Source organism: Penicillium arizonense (assembly GCF_001773325.1).
Source record: "Penicillium arizonense strain CBS 141311 chromosome Unknown PENARI_contig004, whole genome shotgun sequence".
Classification (NCBI taxonomy): domain Eukaryota; kingdom Fungi; phylum Ascomycota; class Eurotiomycetes; order Eurotiales; family Aspergillaceae; genus Penicillium; species Penicillium arizonense.
This window is the reverse complement of record NW_019173281.1, coordinates 1,439,449-1,457,793: the sequence shown is the minus strand read 5'-3', so window position 1 is coordinate 1,457,793 and position 18,345 is coordinate 1,439,449. Positions and strand designations below refer to the sequence as shown.

Sequence of the window (18,345 nt, the reverse complement as noted above, 5' to 3'; positions counted from 1 at the left end):
GCACCACGACTTTGAATCTCGCACCACGAGTTACGACCTCAGAGAGAAATGGAACAGAATGTATTTCTCAGCCTTACAATAAAACCAAACCAATAGGAATCCTCATCCATATTAAATCAAAATTGGGCACCCTGCAGAATTTCTAACCCAAAAAAAAAAAAAAAAAAGAAAGAAATTATAGCGAGTCTATAAGAGCGGTTCCCTGTATGACTTGATTAGTGAATGAATTCTGAGAGCAAGAAAGAAGAAACCAGAAATAGTATGAACATAGAAGAAAATTGCGCTCTGTACCTCGGGCGTAAACATGATTGAGGGTTTCTCCGGTTCCATATTCACGTGTAAGGGACTGTGTATTACGTTAGCAAACAGCTGGGCAACTAGGGAGGGGGGAAGGCCGGGTGATCAATGAAGGGAGGAATGGTATGGTACATAAATTGGCTCGATTTCTTCCATTTCTTTTTTAGCCCATCAGAAGACCTTTGTCGCTGAACAGGAAGATAGGAATTAAATAAGGACGCCAGTTCCTCCCAAGTATGATGTGGGAACTGAGTTCGCAATGAGATCAAAAGGCTCGCTTCAGAAGCTGACCAGCGAGGTGGTTTCATCGTGCAATTTGAAAGGAAAGTAGCTTTTTTTTCTGGCTAGCAGACCTGCCCTGGCCCTGGGTCTATCCTGTTTATAACATACTGGACTCATTATGAGCTTGGCGCTAGCGCCGTAAAAAGGAAGGGATCAAGAGCCTTTAACGCCACCAACAACGGAAGATAGCTGGGCCTCGCCCGAGACGGTCGGCAATCTGTCGCGCGCATCACAGCTGAGGTGATAACCGGATTTGTGGAGCATACCAGCCATCACCAACACAATCATTCGCGGCAACTCTCTTTCGGTGGTAGCGTTGATTTACCCCCTCATACTAGCGGCTCTGCATATGACGCTAGTAGCGAAAACAGAAAGGTACCAAAAGCTCCTACAAGGGTAGATGCAAGCCAGAAACCTAGCCCTTGGGACTTTTGCCATCTTAAATTAGTGCGACGGCGTAGGCGCATAACGATAGCATCATGTGACCGCGATCTAACAGTACCTACATACAGCGTGGTTTCCCAGAGTTCAAGGTCACTGCCAATATCCCCACCCTCTGAAATCTAATGACTGGTTATTCCTGGACCGAGGAGGAAAAGGCTCTTGTAGTCTGGTTCGCATCTATCGGGCTCACTCACTCAACTATATCCCAACTCCTCCGGTACCGCAGCTTTGAGAGATCCATGACGGCAGTCCGGAACAAAATAGCTGAGCTCCGCAAGGATTTTGGACTTGGGTGTGCTTCGAATAAGCTAGACTTTTGGGAGGTCGACTGTTGGATAAGACAGTTATCACTTAACTGTGATCCCGCTTACTTGCTCATGCCTACACCGCTTGACCGACAAATTATTTTGGAGGTACGACTTGTGATATTGACTCAAAACTACGGACTAAGCCTAGTATAGTGCGCTGGAATTGAAGTTCTTCCCATTTATTACCTCCGCTATGGCCTTTCGGAAAACTATCACCTCTGATGTATTCAATATTCGCATCGACTTCACAGATGTGCTGATATATGAGGATTGGTGACTATAACAGCTTCGCACATCATTTGATTTCGTGGCGTCTGGTTCCTGTGCGTATTGTCCGAATCATAGTCAAGGCTTAGATCTTGAGAATGGGTGGTCGGGACACTCTCATGGCTTTTTTTGTTCGACCTTTTTTGGCTTCTGCTGTTTCTTTTTGTTGCTGAGTGTCATCAAAGCTAGATGGGTCCCAAAGTTCTGGTCTAGGCCAGTGGTTCATCTAATTAAAATGAATAATGTGGTTCTTCAAGGTAGGAGCTATTTGATCTTACCACGTCTTCAACATTTGGAATCCATTCCAGTTCAGGGTGGGAATCGTATGTTGCGTAACGAACCTGGGATTGCTTCGTGCTCATGACCAAAACATAAACACGCCGATCACAGCCAGTATCTAAACCGTCAACAAAAATATCATTTGCTTTCTTGAATGAGGACCTCTTGGCTCGATACCAGCGCATGCGATCCGCCCTTATTCTCTTGTGAGGGTCTGGCTGTGACCCGCGCTTTCTTCTGTTCTCTCTCCAGACAGTTGAGTTTTTAGCTGGTTTTGGCATTGCGATTGATTTGAGTCTTGATTTCTCATTGAGCCTTCTCCCTCACTTTATATCCTCCAACCCCTTCATCGAAACACGACCGAAACGTACTTGCTATTTTTGATATCAGCGTGACGCCCATACCCCTAAGGCGTTACGCCCATTTCCCCTTAGGCATGACGCCTTTTCCCCTGAGGCGTGACGATCATGAGTCTATCGGTGGGTCTATCATGAGTCCATTCATTCCAGAGTCCCGTGGCGATGAACCACAGAACATCAATTGAAAAGTCGTGGTGCGTGAAACTTATAATAAGTGACCTTGCCGGGCCAGACACACAAATCCAAGAACTCTTGACGATGTCTCCCGACATGGACGATATTGGACCGTTTCGTGTGAGCCAGTGGCTCCAGCCCATGGGAGTGGGCATAGGTAAGCTCACTTATCTTCAAGAGGAACAAAATTCTAATATTTTAAAGGTTACCACAAAGAGACATTCGAAGAAGTCTTTATCAAGACCGAAAGGATGGCTTCAACCCTGGATCACGAGGCCACAATCTTGCAAACCCTGTCTGGGGGCATTGGAATTCCAACACTCTATTGGTTTGGAAAAGCTTATAACCAAAAGACGATGATTACCGATGCGCTCGGACCTTCCTTGGAAGAAATATTCGACCGATCCAATCGATACTTTGACATGCCGTTGGTGCTAGAAGTTGCAAGTCAACTTATATTTCGACTTGAATGGATGCATTCACATCACATTGCACATGGTCAACTTAGTCCATTTTCATTTGCTATGGGAGCCTCCACATGGCAGACACCACAAGTGATTCTTGCAGACTTTACAAATGTCAATAGTTCTCAATTTTCAACAAAGAAGGACCTCCAAGCAGTGGCGGACATACTGGTCTATCTCGCCATAGGGCCTCCGTCATGGGATCTGTTCCAGGCGCGAAAGCCGAGTTTGGCGGAAATTCCGTCGCCTTTGAAGGGATTTGTATCAATAATCTCCGATAGGGAGATGAATCCAGCCGACTATATTATACTTCGGCGGTACTTCCATACAGCACGTCAGAGTTTACCAGGGCGAACTATTCTTGGTGGGCTGGGCTCCCCACAGGGAGAAAAATTATCCTTGAAGTCTCTTGCAAGCAAGAGTACTGGGGACCTGTTCGAGAATCTTGGTTCCAAAATATCTACAGTTGGGGATAGCGCTGGTGATCCAAAAGCACCATGGGGCCGAGAGCAGGCGAAGTTCCTTCTGGGATCTCTGAATGAGATAATGACGATTTATTTCGTTCTTTTGATGCGGGAAAAGCCGTCTCAGAAACGCAGACACTATCATATGGGCGTATATCATCTTCCTAACAGGCTGTGGAGAGACCTTCGTTGGTATCTATGCATGGCAAAATGTGGCTCCCTCCCTTTGCAAAGGCTTATCGTCCTCACAATCTACAAATATGTGGGAGTCTTACTAGAGGTGATCCCAGTATATAACAGGTACTGGACCAAAATTTTATCGGATGCCGCCTACGAGCAAATGAAACTTGATGAGGACTGTTGGCGGATGTGGAGAGACGCTTGGATGTACTGGAAAAATTGTGCCAACCTGCTGACGAAGAAAGATATGTAATTCGTGTTCCGTTCAATGCTGCAAATTAATGATCCAAACTTGTTGTATTATCAGTGTCTTTTTCACATTTTTTTTATTTTGCCATTTTCCGCTTTGATAAGGAGATATTGCTAGTCTTGCCAAAGGACACCCGTGGATATCTGTGCCAACTTAAATAAGCCCATCATGCATGCTGCAGGCTTTTACAATAACCATTGAATAAGTAGTCTCTGATATTGAACGTGGGCAAAATAACCCCCCTTTTGTCGAAGGCTTGGTAGCTATAATTAGCGGATGACGCAGAGTATTGGATCATCCGGCTCCCACCCTTTTGCAACTAGCCCACATTATCTAAAATCCAACTGATTTCTTCTATTTTGAGGAAATAGGCAGACGTATGAGAGTTCTGTCTAATGAAAATATAAGACTCTAGTTTACGGGGACCATTTGTGATTGTGCAAAAAATAGAAACGCGCCGTAAGACTTAATAAAGGATGGCAAGTACGGTATCGTTCAAAAAACGTTACTCGAGGTCGAAAGCGTGGTTGTCGAAAAAAGCGTTGTTTTCGAAAAAAGCGTGCTCCAGCATCATCTATTTAAGACGAAGCCCAGTCCTTCCTACTACTCCTTCTATTCAAAGTCAGAAAGCAGCATCAAAAGAAAAACAGAGAGAAACATGTCAAAGAAGCCAAGCAATGAGGCGAGGGCCGGGGGACTTCCCGCCCAGGTGGTGCCCGAACCGACTGCACCTCCTGCGATAGCACAACCCTCTCCTGCTTCAGAGTCAATGTACCCTGCTCTTCCTTCTCTCTCGGAAGAGTCTTCCTCGGGGCCATCTACTCAGGATGTTAACAACAAGGATGCTGACGGGGATACAGACATGGGATATAAAGACTTCAGTCATGAGGACCGTGTGAAGCTGGTCCAGGCGATCCTCAGTGCTCAAAAAGACCCATCCGAAATTAGGCGTGCGTGGGAAAACGCGATGCCTCAGAATACGAGCGTCAAGTACAAGGAACTGAAATTCATTCTTCATCCTGACAGGTATCCAGATCCAGAGATGAAGAAAAAGGCAGATGCGGCTTTTGGATGTAAGTGACTAAATCATTCCACGGCGCTTTTTAACAGAGTACCAGTGGTACAGTGGGCCGAAACAGGGTCCGCGCGACTCTTCCCAGGAGAAATCAACAAGAACGACCAATTCTATCAGGGAGCAGCTGCAGCTGAGCTACACGTTGAAGGAGAGCTCTCTCCTTATCATAAAAAGCTTCATGCCGATGCAACTGGTACCCTGAGAGTCCTTTACTCCGGAGTTCAAGAGGACCCAAGACTTGATATCAAGAGCGCAGCTTGTCCGGAGAACATCAAAGCTTCTGTGAAAACTCTCGACGATGCGAATGCATACATGAGAAAGAAGAACATCGAGGGAGGAAAAGATGCAGACCTTGGGATTATTCGTTATGACAGCTTGTTAGGGCAATGGAGAGTAGCCGCTCTTCAACCAGAACTGAAGCATGTCATGATGCAAGCCGTCGAACAGTTCTGCCAGGCGCAAAGATACCCAAGTGAATGGGCAAATTTATCTCGTACAGCTACCAACACGGCGGAAGGTTCTCAGAGAGGACCAGCAGCACAAGCATCTCAGTCAGTATTGGCAGCACAAGCATCTCAGCCAGGATCGGCACCACAAGCATCTCAGCCAGGATTGGTACCACCAGGATCTCAGCCGGGGCTGGTGCCACAATCGACCGAGTCAATGGGGCTTCAGCTACATCATACATCTGCAGGAGGTCCAACACGCACAATTACATTGATACCACGAAAGGTCAGCCGTTTGATCAATCCTGGCTATACCTCTACCGGGGAAAGAATTCAAATGGTGCAGTCTCTTGGAACGGTCGGCGCACGGTTTGTGACCGAGGATGCAAGCGGCAGAGTACGTCTTGTGTCAAGTGCAGCAGCTGGAGGCCAAATGGCTATTGAAGGGGCAAAATCTGTCGGTGTTCCTTACACCATGAGAGGCGAAAAAGAAGTGAGGGACCTCCGTGACCACATTCGGAGTAGCAAAAGATGTGAGCATGGCCTGAAGTGGGTCGCAGTTGGGGAAATATGCCCCACACGCGATAAATGTCCATATATCGTCGTTGGATTCTATTATCAAGGGGATGACGGGACCTTTGAGGGTCCGGTTGGCCTCTCAAGATCATCACTGCAGAGGGTTCTCTCGGCAAAGGAAGCGGACAGAATGATTGCGGAGGCTATGGGCTTTGATCCTGATGTCCGCTTAGAAGATGCTATATCGGGACTGTCTGGCCTGACATTGAAATCCAAGAGATACCAGTCACAGCGTGGGATATTGGGCTTGCCTAGTGCGGGAGATGCCAACTACTTCCCTCACATGCCACAACAAATTGATGCAGCTTCCAGCATATCCCAGATGCCGCAATTCCAGCAATTCGGACATAGTAATTCGCAAAATGGTCTGCCGATGAACATACAGCAGCCGCTTAATATGCAGCAATTTATGCAGCAGTTTATGCAGCAATTCATGCACCAGCTGAACATGCAGCCAAACATGCAGCAGCCAAGCATGCAGCCAAACATGCAGCAGCCAAACATGCAGCAGCCAAACATGCAGCAGCCAAACATGCAGCAGCCAAACATGCAGCAGCCAAACATGCAGCAGCCAAACATGCAGCAGTACCCGTTCCAGCAGCCGCAACCATTCCAGCAGCCGCAACCATTCCAGCAGCAGCACCCATTCCAGCAGCAGCAGTTCCAGCAGCAGCAGTTCCAGCAGCAGCCAATGCAGTATACGAATATGCACTATCCGAATATGCAGCAGCCAGGCAATAATGGTGATTCGGAGGAATTATGATGGATTTAAGAAATGATATTTGCTTATCATGTCTGCGCTTGGGAAGGACAGAGACTTAGGTATATAATACTTGATATAGCTCAACCAGAATGAACAATGCAATTGCAGGCGTGCCTAGCCAAAAATAAATAGATGTCAGTTCATAAGATATTTGAGCATAATAAATATATGATGTCGTTGATTTCTTGGATGCTCGGTAGACGCGGCGGGAGAAGATAAAATCGCAATGCGAGTGAAACTGTGTTGATGTTAAAGCTTCGACGAAGAGTAGATTCAACTGCAACATAATATGCTTTCGTGCCAGGTTAGTATCATTTTTAGTCGAGTCTCCCTTGTAGGGAGACGCATAGTACATACTCCAGAGAACCACGCTCAAGACTTGAACCTAATGTAGCCCTCCAATTAGCCCTGCAATTTCGCATGACATGAGCGAAGGCCCCAGTTATCATGCGAGTCTTGTGTTTTCGCATATAAACACTGAGTTCGATTTCCTTGGGCTCAAAAGCTTTTTCGGCCAGCCACACATCTACCAAGATAAGATCAGAAAAATCCAAGACCACGTTGAGAAAGAAACTGGGGTGGCCGTCAATCTAGACTTTAAGTCCATATTGAGCTGGTAAGTACTGAAACTATTTGCAATATCGCCAGTTGAAAGCGTAAGTTCTGCAATGAATATTTCTTTCTATATTATTAATATCATGAACCTCACAAAGGATTGAGATGGTACATTGACATCAATGTTTATTGAAGAGAATAATTGTATCTCTAAATACATGACCCCATTAATCCGATATCCTAACAGGCATCTTTGTGATCGGGAGAGTAGCTTAAGTTCTGTGCGTGGCATTCGTATGGAATAGAAAGGTGTATATCGACCTAGGTGGATATGTAAGCCTTCAAGCCCCCGACGACGGTAGATAACAGGGCATACATCTATCGCCGAATCGGGAGGAAATTTCGACTCTGTCACACGCATTGAGCCGTGTTTCTGGCGAACGACAGTAACGTGTACTGCCACTAGGCCGAATTTCCGATAGACGCGAGCGAGGAGGTTCAGCATTTTCATTCAATTGGATATGCTGTGAAATTTACAGACAAAGCAGCGTATCTTTAGCAGCTAGAAATAGAGCGACTATAAATATACAGGAAGGAATAAAAACCACGGTTTCCATCATACAAAAGCGCAAAAGTGTGGCCAACGCTAAGCTTATCCGAGGGCCGACAATTTCGTGACACAGTCATTAAGAGGTTCTCACTAAACCGGGTGACTCCTGCATAACAGGGAGTGGTTTCTATCATATGAGGGATCACATTCGGTGACCGGCTGCTCTCAGTACTGGCGTCAGCTCTAAAATGATTTGCAGCATTAAACCTGTGAGGGCAGGAGTCTACTGAAATACTACTGATCACTATAGGGAGGGAAGATGGCTCGATAGAGGTTTGAGCTAACAATTTTGATTCTTATGTATTTATCTACCTATATCAAGTACTCTTTATTAAATAGATTCATATCATCCGCATGTCTGACATATAACCGAGCATTATGCAACCAAAGGAATGTTGTCATCCGGTACAAAGAGGTTTCTTGTTTGCTTTGGGGGTTGAAACTCGTGCTCAAAGTAATCGACATGTTTTCCTTTACTCAAAGCAAAGCTTCTACAGTCATCTTTTGTATCGGAACTCGCGGATACTCCAAATCATCAGGATAGATCCAGATATGTGGTAGCTGTGGTCTCACCTGAAAGTAAAACGTTGCCAGAGAATTTCCCAAACTCTTCTTCCAAAACCGTCTTCATATGCGGGTTGCCAAATACCATGCGTCCACGACGTGCAACATAAGTTGTATCTATCTTGGTCTTGGAATAAGTGGTCCAGTGGAAGAGCTTTTGAATCAGTTTTAGGCCCTCAGTAGATTTGATTGGAATACCCGCTTACCATGTATGCCGCATCCACATCTAGCAAGTGCTGCACCTCATCTGTTACCCAATCTCTGTGCTCTTGATTTCCTTTTGTCAGCGCCTTCCTCATTTTGGGATGAAAAGCAGCGTACGGTCATCCTCAACAACCCAGATGATCGAAACCCTACTTAGACGGCGAGGATGACGTTGTAAATCAATCAGCTCTTTCAAGTAAGGCATTTGAGCCGATATACCAATATCCGTAGCAACAAAAAGGAAGTTGTCCCAGTATCTTGTGTTCAGAGCTTTTCCATATGGACCGTCCACCAGCACCCTGAGTGAGCCGTGCGAGATCGCCGATAAGTCTTTAGTAAATCCGGAGTGGACCCTAGAGATAAGCTGGATCCTGCTTGCCCTACCAGATTTGTCTTGGTCCCACCATATGATATTGAAAGGATGAGACTCTGCGAAGGATAATGGATGAACACCTGGCGCTCTGAGATAGACGTAGTCACCCGCATGAACTTCCCATGGACGAGGAGGCGTAAAGTCTAACCTCACAGCACCTGCCAAGGGCGTGCGCTGGGCAACAGCCATAACTTGACTTCTCGTAATGTTGCGAAACAGCTCGCGAGCGCCATAAAACATAGTGTTGATGATGAGTAGGCCAATAGCAGAGATCAAAAGCTTGCCATTTAAGCCATATCTGTCTTTCATATGAATCCAAACCATCACCACGGCAAATACCCCTATAGAGAGATGCAATTTCATGCATACTTCGTAAGCATGACGACGGATGAACGGAACCACTGCCAGGGTTGATACTCCAATAGAAACCATTGCCTAGTTATGTATGATTAGTACCACCCTTGAAGATAACAGGATTGCTCACAATCAGTCCATTCTTCTGGTGTACTTCTCGCAAGTCAAATGGGGATATCTGGATAGACAAAATTATGTGCAGCACGCTCTGAAAGATAGCCATAGTACCTATTCCTCTGTGGAGCTGGTGATAAGTATGAATGGAAGTTCCAAAAAAGGCGGCACCGAATGCCAAGCGAGGGACCACAGGCAAAAGAGATAGATGTAACAGGGCAAGTGATCCAGCACGAGCCCGAGCTTTATCTAACTCTGTAGCCCCAAGTATATTGCATGTGACAGTGCCACCGATGTAAATAAAATACACCATTGCTTGTAGCCTCGTCATAGGACCCCATAGTGCTCGCCTTCGGAGCAAATAAGGGAGTATTATGTGTCGCCTAACTAGGCCGTACATGCGACGGATACGGGAAGTCGGCCGAGGATGAAAATATTGCTGAAGAAAAAGTAAAGACAATAGTGCTGCCACGACGTAAAGGTAAACTAAGAAAATATCCATTTGGATGAACAAATTTAGTTGGAAAAAGGACTTTGGAAGGTGATGACCTCTATTTAAAGCGTACCGGACCGCTTGGAAAGTGGGGCAAAACCACGATTTTAAACCTCAAGCATTGCGTGTGTCACTGATAAAAGCCCACCATTTCCCTTGTCCTTTTTAATACAAAGTTTCAGCAAAAAATGTCCGCTCAGGAGGGTACCAATCCCAAAGCCTCCCATAATCGGGTCTCTGTTTTTCCTAGGTCCGACGCCCGTTTGAAGCGGCCTCTAGCAGAACCTGAATCGACAGTCCAAGGAACCAAACAGGGTGCGCTTAAACTGCAGAAGCAGCGTCAGGGGGCTTTCACTGCACTGTCAAAGACAGCTTGCAACCCTTGGGGTCGATATCGAAAGAGCTTCAAGATAAACCAGGCAGGACGGGGATGGGTTGTTCATGCGAACAACAACACATTCTCGGAGGCTATTATTAAAGAGGTGAAAACCACCAAATCAGAGCTATCAAGAGTGATCACAAGCCCCCATAAAAACTTTGTTGAACTACAAGAGGCAATATATTACGAGGGCGCCATATTTCTGGTCTATGAGATCATGGATGTTTCCTTAGGTCAAATTTTCAGCTCACCCCTTGGTCGCCTTCAGCTTTTTGAAGTGGCGGCCTTTTCACGGGAGATTTTGGCAGGCCTCGAGCATATTCACAAACGTCTGAAGATAACCCATGGAGATATATCATCGAGCTCTATTCTTCTGTCAGTAACGGGTGCCGTCAAGATAGGTATGCTGTCATGATAAGAGAAGTCAATCAAATACTAAATGAACTAGGAAATCTAGGAACCTCCATGCTTCAAAATAACGATATTAGGGACTCACAAAGTGACATTGAGTCTGTCGGCAACATAATCATTGAATGCCTTGAGCCGAGTACATTCTTGCGAAAAGTTGGCTCTCTCGTGTCTGACTGGGGATCTAACGCTATGAATTTTGTTGAGTCTACCAGAACACAGCCTGCCAGTCAACTCCTGAAAGTCAGTTTTCCTTCTTCGGTATCCTAAATCCGGTTTAACGATGACTAGCATGATTTTTTACAGCTCTCTCCGGGAGCCGCGTGCCTCAAGCCATATATTCGGTTTTCCCGAGAGGTAGCTGCTAAGGAAGTAGAAGTTATTTCTGAAGAACTCAGGATGAAATAGAGAAGAATACATAACTTATAGCTTGTCATTTCTATGTTTTCCAAACGTGAGGAAAAAGAAGAACTCTATTTATTCAATTGCGCAATACTTGCATACAGCCGATCAAACAGTATTTTAACTAATCAAGTAGTATATGAGATATACATTCAGTGGGGGGAAATCGTGGTAAAACTTGGGATAAGTATTATCTCATGATCCTTTTGATTCGTGGGATTATCAGCTTGGAAGAAAATCGTAGACTATTGATTGCAAACCAATTATATGGTAGTTGTAACAAATTAAGTATTATCTTAGATACAAAATCAATTCTTGTTTGATTCAGCAAATGATTCAAGTTGGGGAAATGGTGGTAAATCTTAGGATAGATATCATCCTATGATCTTTTGGATCCTGAGAATATCAAAGTGGACGAAAATCGTGGTGTTTCTTAAGATACCGGTAGTCTGACGGGCGCTTGATTCATAGGGAATCGCCGAGAGTTACAAAGGATTGTGACATTTCTTACGACAGAAATTGTCGTATGATCTCGCGGTTCGCAAGAGAATCAGAGCTCGTGGAAACCGTGGTCTTTCCTGTGATAGCGATAATCAAACGACCCTCGGGTTCACGAGAAGACCAGATTTTACAGAAACCGTGGTTTTTCCTATGATACAGATAGTCGGATGATCGTTTGGTTCGTAGGAGCTTAAAGCGCGCGGAAACCGTGGTGTTTCCTAGGATCTACCTAGTCCAACGATGTCTAGGCTCCCCCGAAGGGGCTTGAGCTAAAAGAAAATCTGTGGTTTTTCCTATGATAGAGATGATCAGAAGACCTCGGCCTCCGCGAGAAAATTATAGTTCGCGGAAACCGTGGTTTTTCCTAAGATGAAGAGAATCGGACGTTCTTTTGGTTCATGAGACACTATGGGCGCGTAAACCACCCAACTAATTGGTTCATTATTGTGTGGCCCATGCATCGCCAGTTTTTATGGATCACCCAAACCACGACTTTGATCAATGAGAACCACGGCTTTCGCATTTGGAATGAGATTTCCCGTATCGTAGGATACTCCAGATACCTTTACGGCCGGTTCTTAGTTGTCGCACAACGCTATCCGACTGAGTGCTGAGGTTTCGGCATGGCGACTAAAGATCTAGAGACTGCTCGCAAATTGACCGCAGCCCGCATCGGCTCTTTCAGAGTCAGAGAACTAGATCAACTTTTATTTGAGGGAAGTGATGTTTATGGGTCTCGAGCCTTTAGACAGTCGCATATTGATCGTCTTATTCATCGATTCGAGCATGAGGGGTGTCGCCGACTAGACCCTCTTACCTGGATCCCATGCGAAGTGTCTTCTACGGACCTAGGCCACTTACTTGGTGAAGGCTCACCCGTCGGTTATTTCAAGGATTTAGAGCTGCCACAGGGTCAGAAGCTACGTTGCTACCAGGGGCAACACCGGATTGCTGCTGCGCTTCAATGGCTCGACCCAGGCGATTACTGGTGGGCTTTCGATTTATATGACTCTGCAAAGTTGGACGATGACTGTCGTAGGAGATTGCGCGAGTGTGATCAAAGCTCCCAGAGCTTTGCAGATGGAGACATTTTTCGCAATACACGCCACTACCAGCAACGAGGAGAGACAGAAGCCGCTGAGGAGTGGCTTGCGAAATGGTCACCCACCAAGTGTCGCGAATTCAACAGAATTTACCACCCCAAGGAAAACAAAGACGCTTTTCTCAATTTAGGGCAAAAGCTAGACTTGCTTCTTCAGTTCCCAGCGTTATGGAAGTCTTGGTTCATGGGGACACACCTCCCTAGCCTCAAATGCCCCGAGGTACGATATTCCTATGAGACATCATCGTCATACTAATGTTAATAGGAGCTTGCGGATTCTTTGGGAGAGATTTTTGAGGCATGGCAGTCACTGACGTGCCTCAATCCCGTGATCCTAGATCAGACAACCCTCACCTTATTAGAAGGCAGATGCCCACGATTATCTATTGCCGATCGTGAGCATATTGATCAAATATTTCAAGATGGGAGTGCCTTTCAAGATGTCAGAGACCATGCCATAAGGGCACAGCTCCGACACGCCGCTTTGGGATACCCAAAAATCATACCTTCACTTCGAACATTTCTCGAAAACACCAAATACCTCAAGGCTATGACTGATGTCATCAAGAGGGTGCTCCCTCCAAAATTTAAGGGCACCATAAGGGAGTCAATGTTCAAGTGCTACGTCTGTCCTCGCGACTTGAAACATCAAGTTCAAATTTCAGAAAACGATTATATTCAAAAAGTAGGGTCAAAGGAATACGGATTCTGGGCAGCCTACAGACAGTTGTTCCTTTTCTCCATGCGCCATTTCTATGGCCTTACAGATTCTCGGCCGCTTGGCGTACGCCAATCCCCTTTAAAAGGAAAGTTCGACACTTCTGAGTTATGGACGCGGTTTAAGCTGTGTGCGAACAAAGTTGGATTTATCTTTCCAGGATCAAAGTTCCTTAAAAGCTCTCGTCCAACAGGTTCTATCGAATTTGCCGCCATACATGGAATCTTGACTCGGCTACGCCCCCCAGAGCTCTTTGTGTATGATGAATCTAGAGTCAGGGAATGCAGCAACCATATTGCCGCTATCCTTAGGGACATGGTTCCACGCAAGATTGAAAACCCACCAGCAATCCAAAGTCTGGACAACCAAGACGACTGGTCTTTAGAGCAACGCTGTGGGATGACAACCTCAAGCACCTTCCTCTTTGACCAAAGGTACCTATTCCTGCATAATGTCTACTCAGCAGATCAGCCAGCTCGCGCAATTATGACATCTTTCGCCGTCAAGCGCGATATCTTCAGGTCATTCTTTCCAGATTTCAATGATGGAAATGCTCCGGACCTACCGATGTCTTCTATGCCTAGGCCCATAAATGGTGGGTCAACTCCTGGACAGATTGATAGTGCAGTGCATGTTGCACCAGTGGATCCGGCGCCAATGAACAATACGCCAATGGATGATGCACCAATGGATGTTGCGCCAATGGATGTTGCGCCGATGGATGTTGCGCCAATGGATGTTGCGCCTATGGATGATGCGCTAATAAACGATGCGCCGATGCAACTTGCGCTAATAAACACTGCCCCAGTGGTATATGAGCCTCAGCCTATGCCTCAGTCAACTTTACTTCTTCCGAATGTTGGGCCTTCCCACAATAAAATATCCATTATCAAGCAGTCATCGAACATCTGCAGCTGTCAACTCAATATGACCCCTGAGTCATTTTATGCTTCGTTCCAGCCGCTTTCGGATAGTTGCCCGTTTGTTGTCTTCTTCTTTCCGTCGGACGGTATCGTTGATTTTGTCCGTCACTACGAAGACGGCGTGCTTGCCAACCTATGTGAGGACGATCGATGGTTTGCCCAAGCCCGTGAAGACAGAGAAAAGCTTCAAATGCTTGCCGTAAAACGGGTCTCTGACAGGTGCCGCCAGGGCCCTTGTCTAATAGTTAGTGGGAAAGGTTATTTTAACAGCACGTTACAACTGGGTCCTGTTGAGAAGCTGTTTCTTCCGATATACAACGACAACACAAATCACTGGGTACTACCAGATCAATGACTTGAAGCCAACAATAAAATATACAGTTAGGTAATCTATCACATCTCAATGCCTTATGACTCGAAGACAGATCTTTCCGTAGTTTGACCAGTTAAAATTCCATGAAGGCAGAAAAATAAGTGACTAAGAGGAAAAGATGGCATATTGATTGCGGCCGTATCCGTCTAAGTAAAACATATTCTACCGATAGAATTACTCCTAATAGCCTCTCATGCAAATCGATGCAGTCAGGGTTCCCTGTCTTTCAGTCGTCCCGTGAACTTCTCCACATATAATCTTAATCATTTTGCTAAGTCGGTGTGTTACCCTCATCAGAAGGACTTGAGACGTTGGAACATCGGGATATTTCACCATGTACAATTCGATATCTTTCCATTTCAGAGCATCATTAGCTCTCATGTATCCTCATTCAGGTCCGCCGCATTCACTTGATTCAACTTCCTTATCCTCAAAGAGAAATTCTATGCTTTTTATGTAGATGTGACAAGTACAGTGGAAGTGAAGGTGAAGAGTCAACGCAACCTGGGATGTCACACGGGCGACTGAGTTCACCAAAAGAAGTCTGTAGCTGGTGTTTTTTGAAATGCCGGACCAGAGAATCCTTCCTAGAGAAGCTATACTCTCTGGCGGCTGGATCGGCTCTTGAACGTCCCAGGCAAATTGGACATTCGAGACCAGATTTGCTTTCCCAGACGGTAGAATTGGCTTGTTTGGCGTCTTCTTCCTTGACATCAGCAATTTTCCTTTCCATTTTACTGAAATCGATCTTTCTATGGAGGCCCTGGGGAATGTGGAGCTTTTCAAGTTGCAGCCTGAGCTCTAGGGATCGGATGCGATCTTCGATCAAAGTTGCGCGGTCTAGATTGTCCGTATCCCTGTTTTTAAACTCGAGATCGGCTAGATACTTTCTTTCGGGTTGTATATGGGACAGGTCGGGATTGAATTTGATCGGATTTCCTTGGTGATTGGCTTCAATTATGCGGTTTCCGATATTATCGAAGAAATGATCTCGATTGCGCTTCTTCGCGGCATTAAACAGTCGTTTTCGGTGTGTCCTGATGGCTTCTTGAAGCCTTCTCAATTCTCGGTATCGAGACTCTCCAAATTTCCTGGCTTTTTCTAACTGCCCGAAATCTTTGATGAGGGCGCGACGAAGAAGAGCAGTAGCTTCCTTCAATCTGGTCAAATCGGGATCCAATTCGAGGCCTAATTTCTGAGCCTCGTTCAGACTGTTTGGCGCAGAAATATCTCGGGTAAGGCTTGCATTGCACGACAGGTCAAGTAAAGCCTTCCTCGCTGGTGTCCCCATAAAGGCAGACTGGACGTCATCTCTCACACTCACATACTTGGCAAACGTTTTTCCGTTCTCATGGCCCATGACAATGTTCCGTGAATATTCATCTAGATGTCCTATAGAACTAGGTCAGAATTGTGCTCGTCGAGGTTAAATTGCTCTTCCTCAACTTACTGACTTCTGCAGCGGCGCCCTTGCGGTATTTGTAGAATGTCCCTTCGTCTTTGAATCCGGCTAGAGCGCTCGCAGCTTTTTCGAATTTCTCCGCTTGTTTGCACTTCCAGGGCTGAACCGGATTCATGATGACACCATGAGCCTCGTCATACATGGTCCGTCGCATGATACAAACCTCACGAATGCTCTTTTTGAAATGAATTGGAGTACTAAGACGATGCTCCGGAATATCCGTAAGTCTCCAAATGTCCCGAGGGGTCTTAAGGTAGGGACTGTCAAAAGCGTCGTCGAGGAACGCGTAGGTTAGGATGTCTTGAATGACACAAAGACCAAGACTGTCATTCCGCTCGGTATACGTATAATAGGGTCTGAGAAAGTCAGAACACTGTATGTAGTCGGCTAAATCCATTGCGTCACTTACGGGGTACCTTTGTTCCGTCTTCTTTTCATAAGCCGGTGCCTGACCCTCATGAGAAGTTCGCGGCGATTGGGATCCTCTGGATGTTTCACCATAAAAAGAGCCACATCTTTCCATTTCAAGGCATCACCAATATTCTCATGCGCGTTCGATTCAATCAATGTCCCCGGCCGGGCAGTTGTGGAGCACATCATCTTCCGTAAGGTATTCAATTGAAGAAGTATTCGAAAGGCGGGAAACGCTAAATCGCACGCTGCTAGAAGATGCCACGTGGTGAATAAGAGATCATCGATATTGATCGGAGGCTGCTCTTTTGCGCCCTTGTCAAGATCCCATTCTTTGCTAAGGCTAAGTGTAAGCTGCGATCGTAAGCGAAAGCCCCTTGCTAATGTGATAATAAAGAGATGATTTTGTCAACTCACTTTGGTGACTTTCCGCGACAATTCCTTTGGCAGCGGATTATCTCTCTCTTCACGAAGCCACATTCTCCAGTAACGAGTCATGGTAAGAAAGCCCGACTCGTACTCTAAGTTATGGTCCCCATAATACCAGCGAAAGAAGCCTTCGATAACTCTTAACGTGAGATTTTCGGCTCGGATCCAATATGTATGATCTGGTGGATCAAGATTGCTTGTGAACCTATAACAAAGTTAGCTGGGGAGTCAAGCGTAAGAGGGAAACGTAGCAACCTTCGAAAGGTATTGTGCATTGCCTGTATTTTATCTTTCGTTGGTTTCTCAAAGTCATCTTGGACTTCAGGGTCCGACTCTTGAACAAAGGCATTCCAATCGGTCGCCATCCTTGGCCTTCTTGATTTTTTCTAGATGAGAGAATGATCGAAAGACAAAATTCCCAGAAGGCAGTCTCTGCCCTTTTATGAACGTTTCATCTGCACCCATGATAGAAGCGCTCTATACTTCTGTTAGGACTCTTCGGCCAATCATCTTGAAAGGCTATCTCGATGTGTTGGTAGGCGCCTCCTAATTCTAACTAGGTATAGCGCGAACACTAGGACATGCTTAGTTAGCCAGAATATCGATGTGGAAACACCACGGTTTTTGAGATTTATGACTACGCCAATGCGTGGCCATTCCACTTAGGCTTCCTTTTACACCATATCGGACGACCACGGTGGAGGCTGCTTCGGGTTTAGTTTTATCTGTTACGGTTTAGCGCTGACGGTCCCTATGCATGCCCGATGCCCGTGCGTGGTTCTATATAGTCCCCTGCTACACTCCTCCTGCCAAACAGCCTAGATTTTCCTGTTCGCCTTCCTTCTTCCTAATTCTCATAGGTAAGGTATTTTTGCTATTGATACGGATCACCGAGCTCCTAAGCTCCGCCACCCCCTTTCCCCTATGTATGACTCGTCGGCTCCTCTGCGATTTTGTGCCGGCAATCTACGCTGCCCTCTCTCGTCCGGCCCTGTTCTCTTCCTTAGCTCCGACTAATGCGACCATAGCGCTCGAGATAAGACAGCCCTTTCCTCTAGTCTACGACACCGGCCTGCTAGTTGATCTCTGCGTATATAGGCGCATTCGCCCTACACTCTTTTTAGACAATCGTCCCTATATAGCGAGGCTGTAAATTTGCCCTAGGGTCGACACACTACGCAAGAGCCTTATTGACCTTAGCTACGGGTGATCGCCTTAATTCGGAACCGAAGATGATCGGGATCGGATTACTCAGCTCAATTGACTGATTAGACTAGCTCGGCCATGATTCGTGTTAGCCAGTTCTTACCTAGCTAGCGTAGTTCCATAGAGATTTCAGTAC

At 45.9% G+C, this 18,345-nt stretch overlaps 6 protein-coding genes across 6 annotated transcripts; 4 read left to right on the top strand and 2 right to left on the bottom strand.

Annotated features, from left to right (window-relative positions):
* Nucleotides 1-2,494: 2,494 nt before the first annotated feature.
* PENARI_c004G09549 (casein kinase family protein) lies at nucleotides 2,495-3,771 on the top strand (the record flags this gene model as incomplete). Its single annotated transcript, XM_022629352.1, has 2 exons — nucleotides 2,495-2,567; nucleotides 2,615-3,771. 2 exons carry the CDS (start codon nucleotides 2,495-2,497, stop codon nucleotides 3,769-3,771), a joined length of 1,230 nt encoding a protein of 409 aa, XP_022491001.1.
* Nucleotides 3,772-4,426: 655 nt separating this feature from the next.
* On the top strand, nucleotides 4,427-6,628 carry PENARI_c004G04321 (uncharacterized protein; the record flags this gene model as incomplete). Its single annotated transcript, XM_022629079.1, has 2 exons — nucleotides 4,427-4,841; nucleotides 4,887-6,628. 2 exons carry the CDS (start codon nucleotides 4,427-4,429, stop codon nucleotides 6,626-6,628), a joined length of 2,157 nt encoding a protein of 718 aa, XP_022491026.1.
* Nucleotides 6,629-8,328: 1,700 nt separating this feature from the next.
* Nucleotides 8,329-9,511, bottom strand: PENARI_c004G12007 (NADPH oxidase family protein; the record flags this gene model as incomplete). Its single annotated transcript, XM_022629483.1, has 4 exons — nucleotides 8,329-8,511; nucleotides 8,564-8,625; nucleotides 8,679-9,369; nucleotides 9,419-9,511. 4 exons carry the CDS (start codon nucleotides 9,509-9,511, stop codon nucleotides 8,329-8,331), a joined length of 1,029 nt encoding a protein of 342 aa, XP_022490828.1.
* A 572-nt stretch (nucleotides 9,512-10,083) lies between these two features.
* Nucleotides 10,084-10,952, top strand: PENARI_c004G12219 (uncharacterized protein; the record flags this gene model as incomplete). Its single annotated transcript, XM_022629500.1, has 2 exons — nucleotides 10,084-10,675; nucleotides 10,723-10,952. 2 exons carry the CDS (start codon nucleotides 10,084-10,086, stop codon nucleotides 10,950-10,952), a joined length of 822 nt encoding a protein of 273 aa, XP_022491238.1.
* A 1,256-nt stretch (nucleotides 10,953-12,208) lies between these two features.
* On the top strand, nucleotides 12,209-14,683 carry PENARI_c004G00803 (uncharacterized protein; the record flags this gene model as incomplete). The annotated part of the gene is made up of 2 exons (XM_022628906.1): nucleotides 12,209-12,907; nucleotides 12,953-14,683. 2 exons carry the CDS (start codon nucleotides 12,209-12,211, stop codon nucleotides 14,681-14,683), a joined length of 2,430 nt encoding a protein of 809 aa, XP_022490737.1.
* Nucleotides 14,684-15,231: 548 nt separating this feature from the next.
* On the bottom strand, nucleotides 15,232-16,760 carry PENARI_c004G04263 (uncharacterized protein; the record flags this gene model as incomplete). The annotated part of the gene is made up of 4 exons (XM_022629075.1): nucleotides 15,232-15,288; nucleotides 15,378-16,093; nucleotides 16,152-16,519; nucleotides 16,573-16,760. The coding sequence occupies 4 exons, from the start codon at nucleotides 16,758-16,760 to the stop codon at nucleotides 15,232-15,234; spliced, it is 1,329 nt and encodes a 442-aa protein (XP_022490862.1).
* Nucleotides 16,761-18,345: the final 1,585 nt, after the last annotated feature.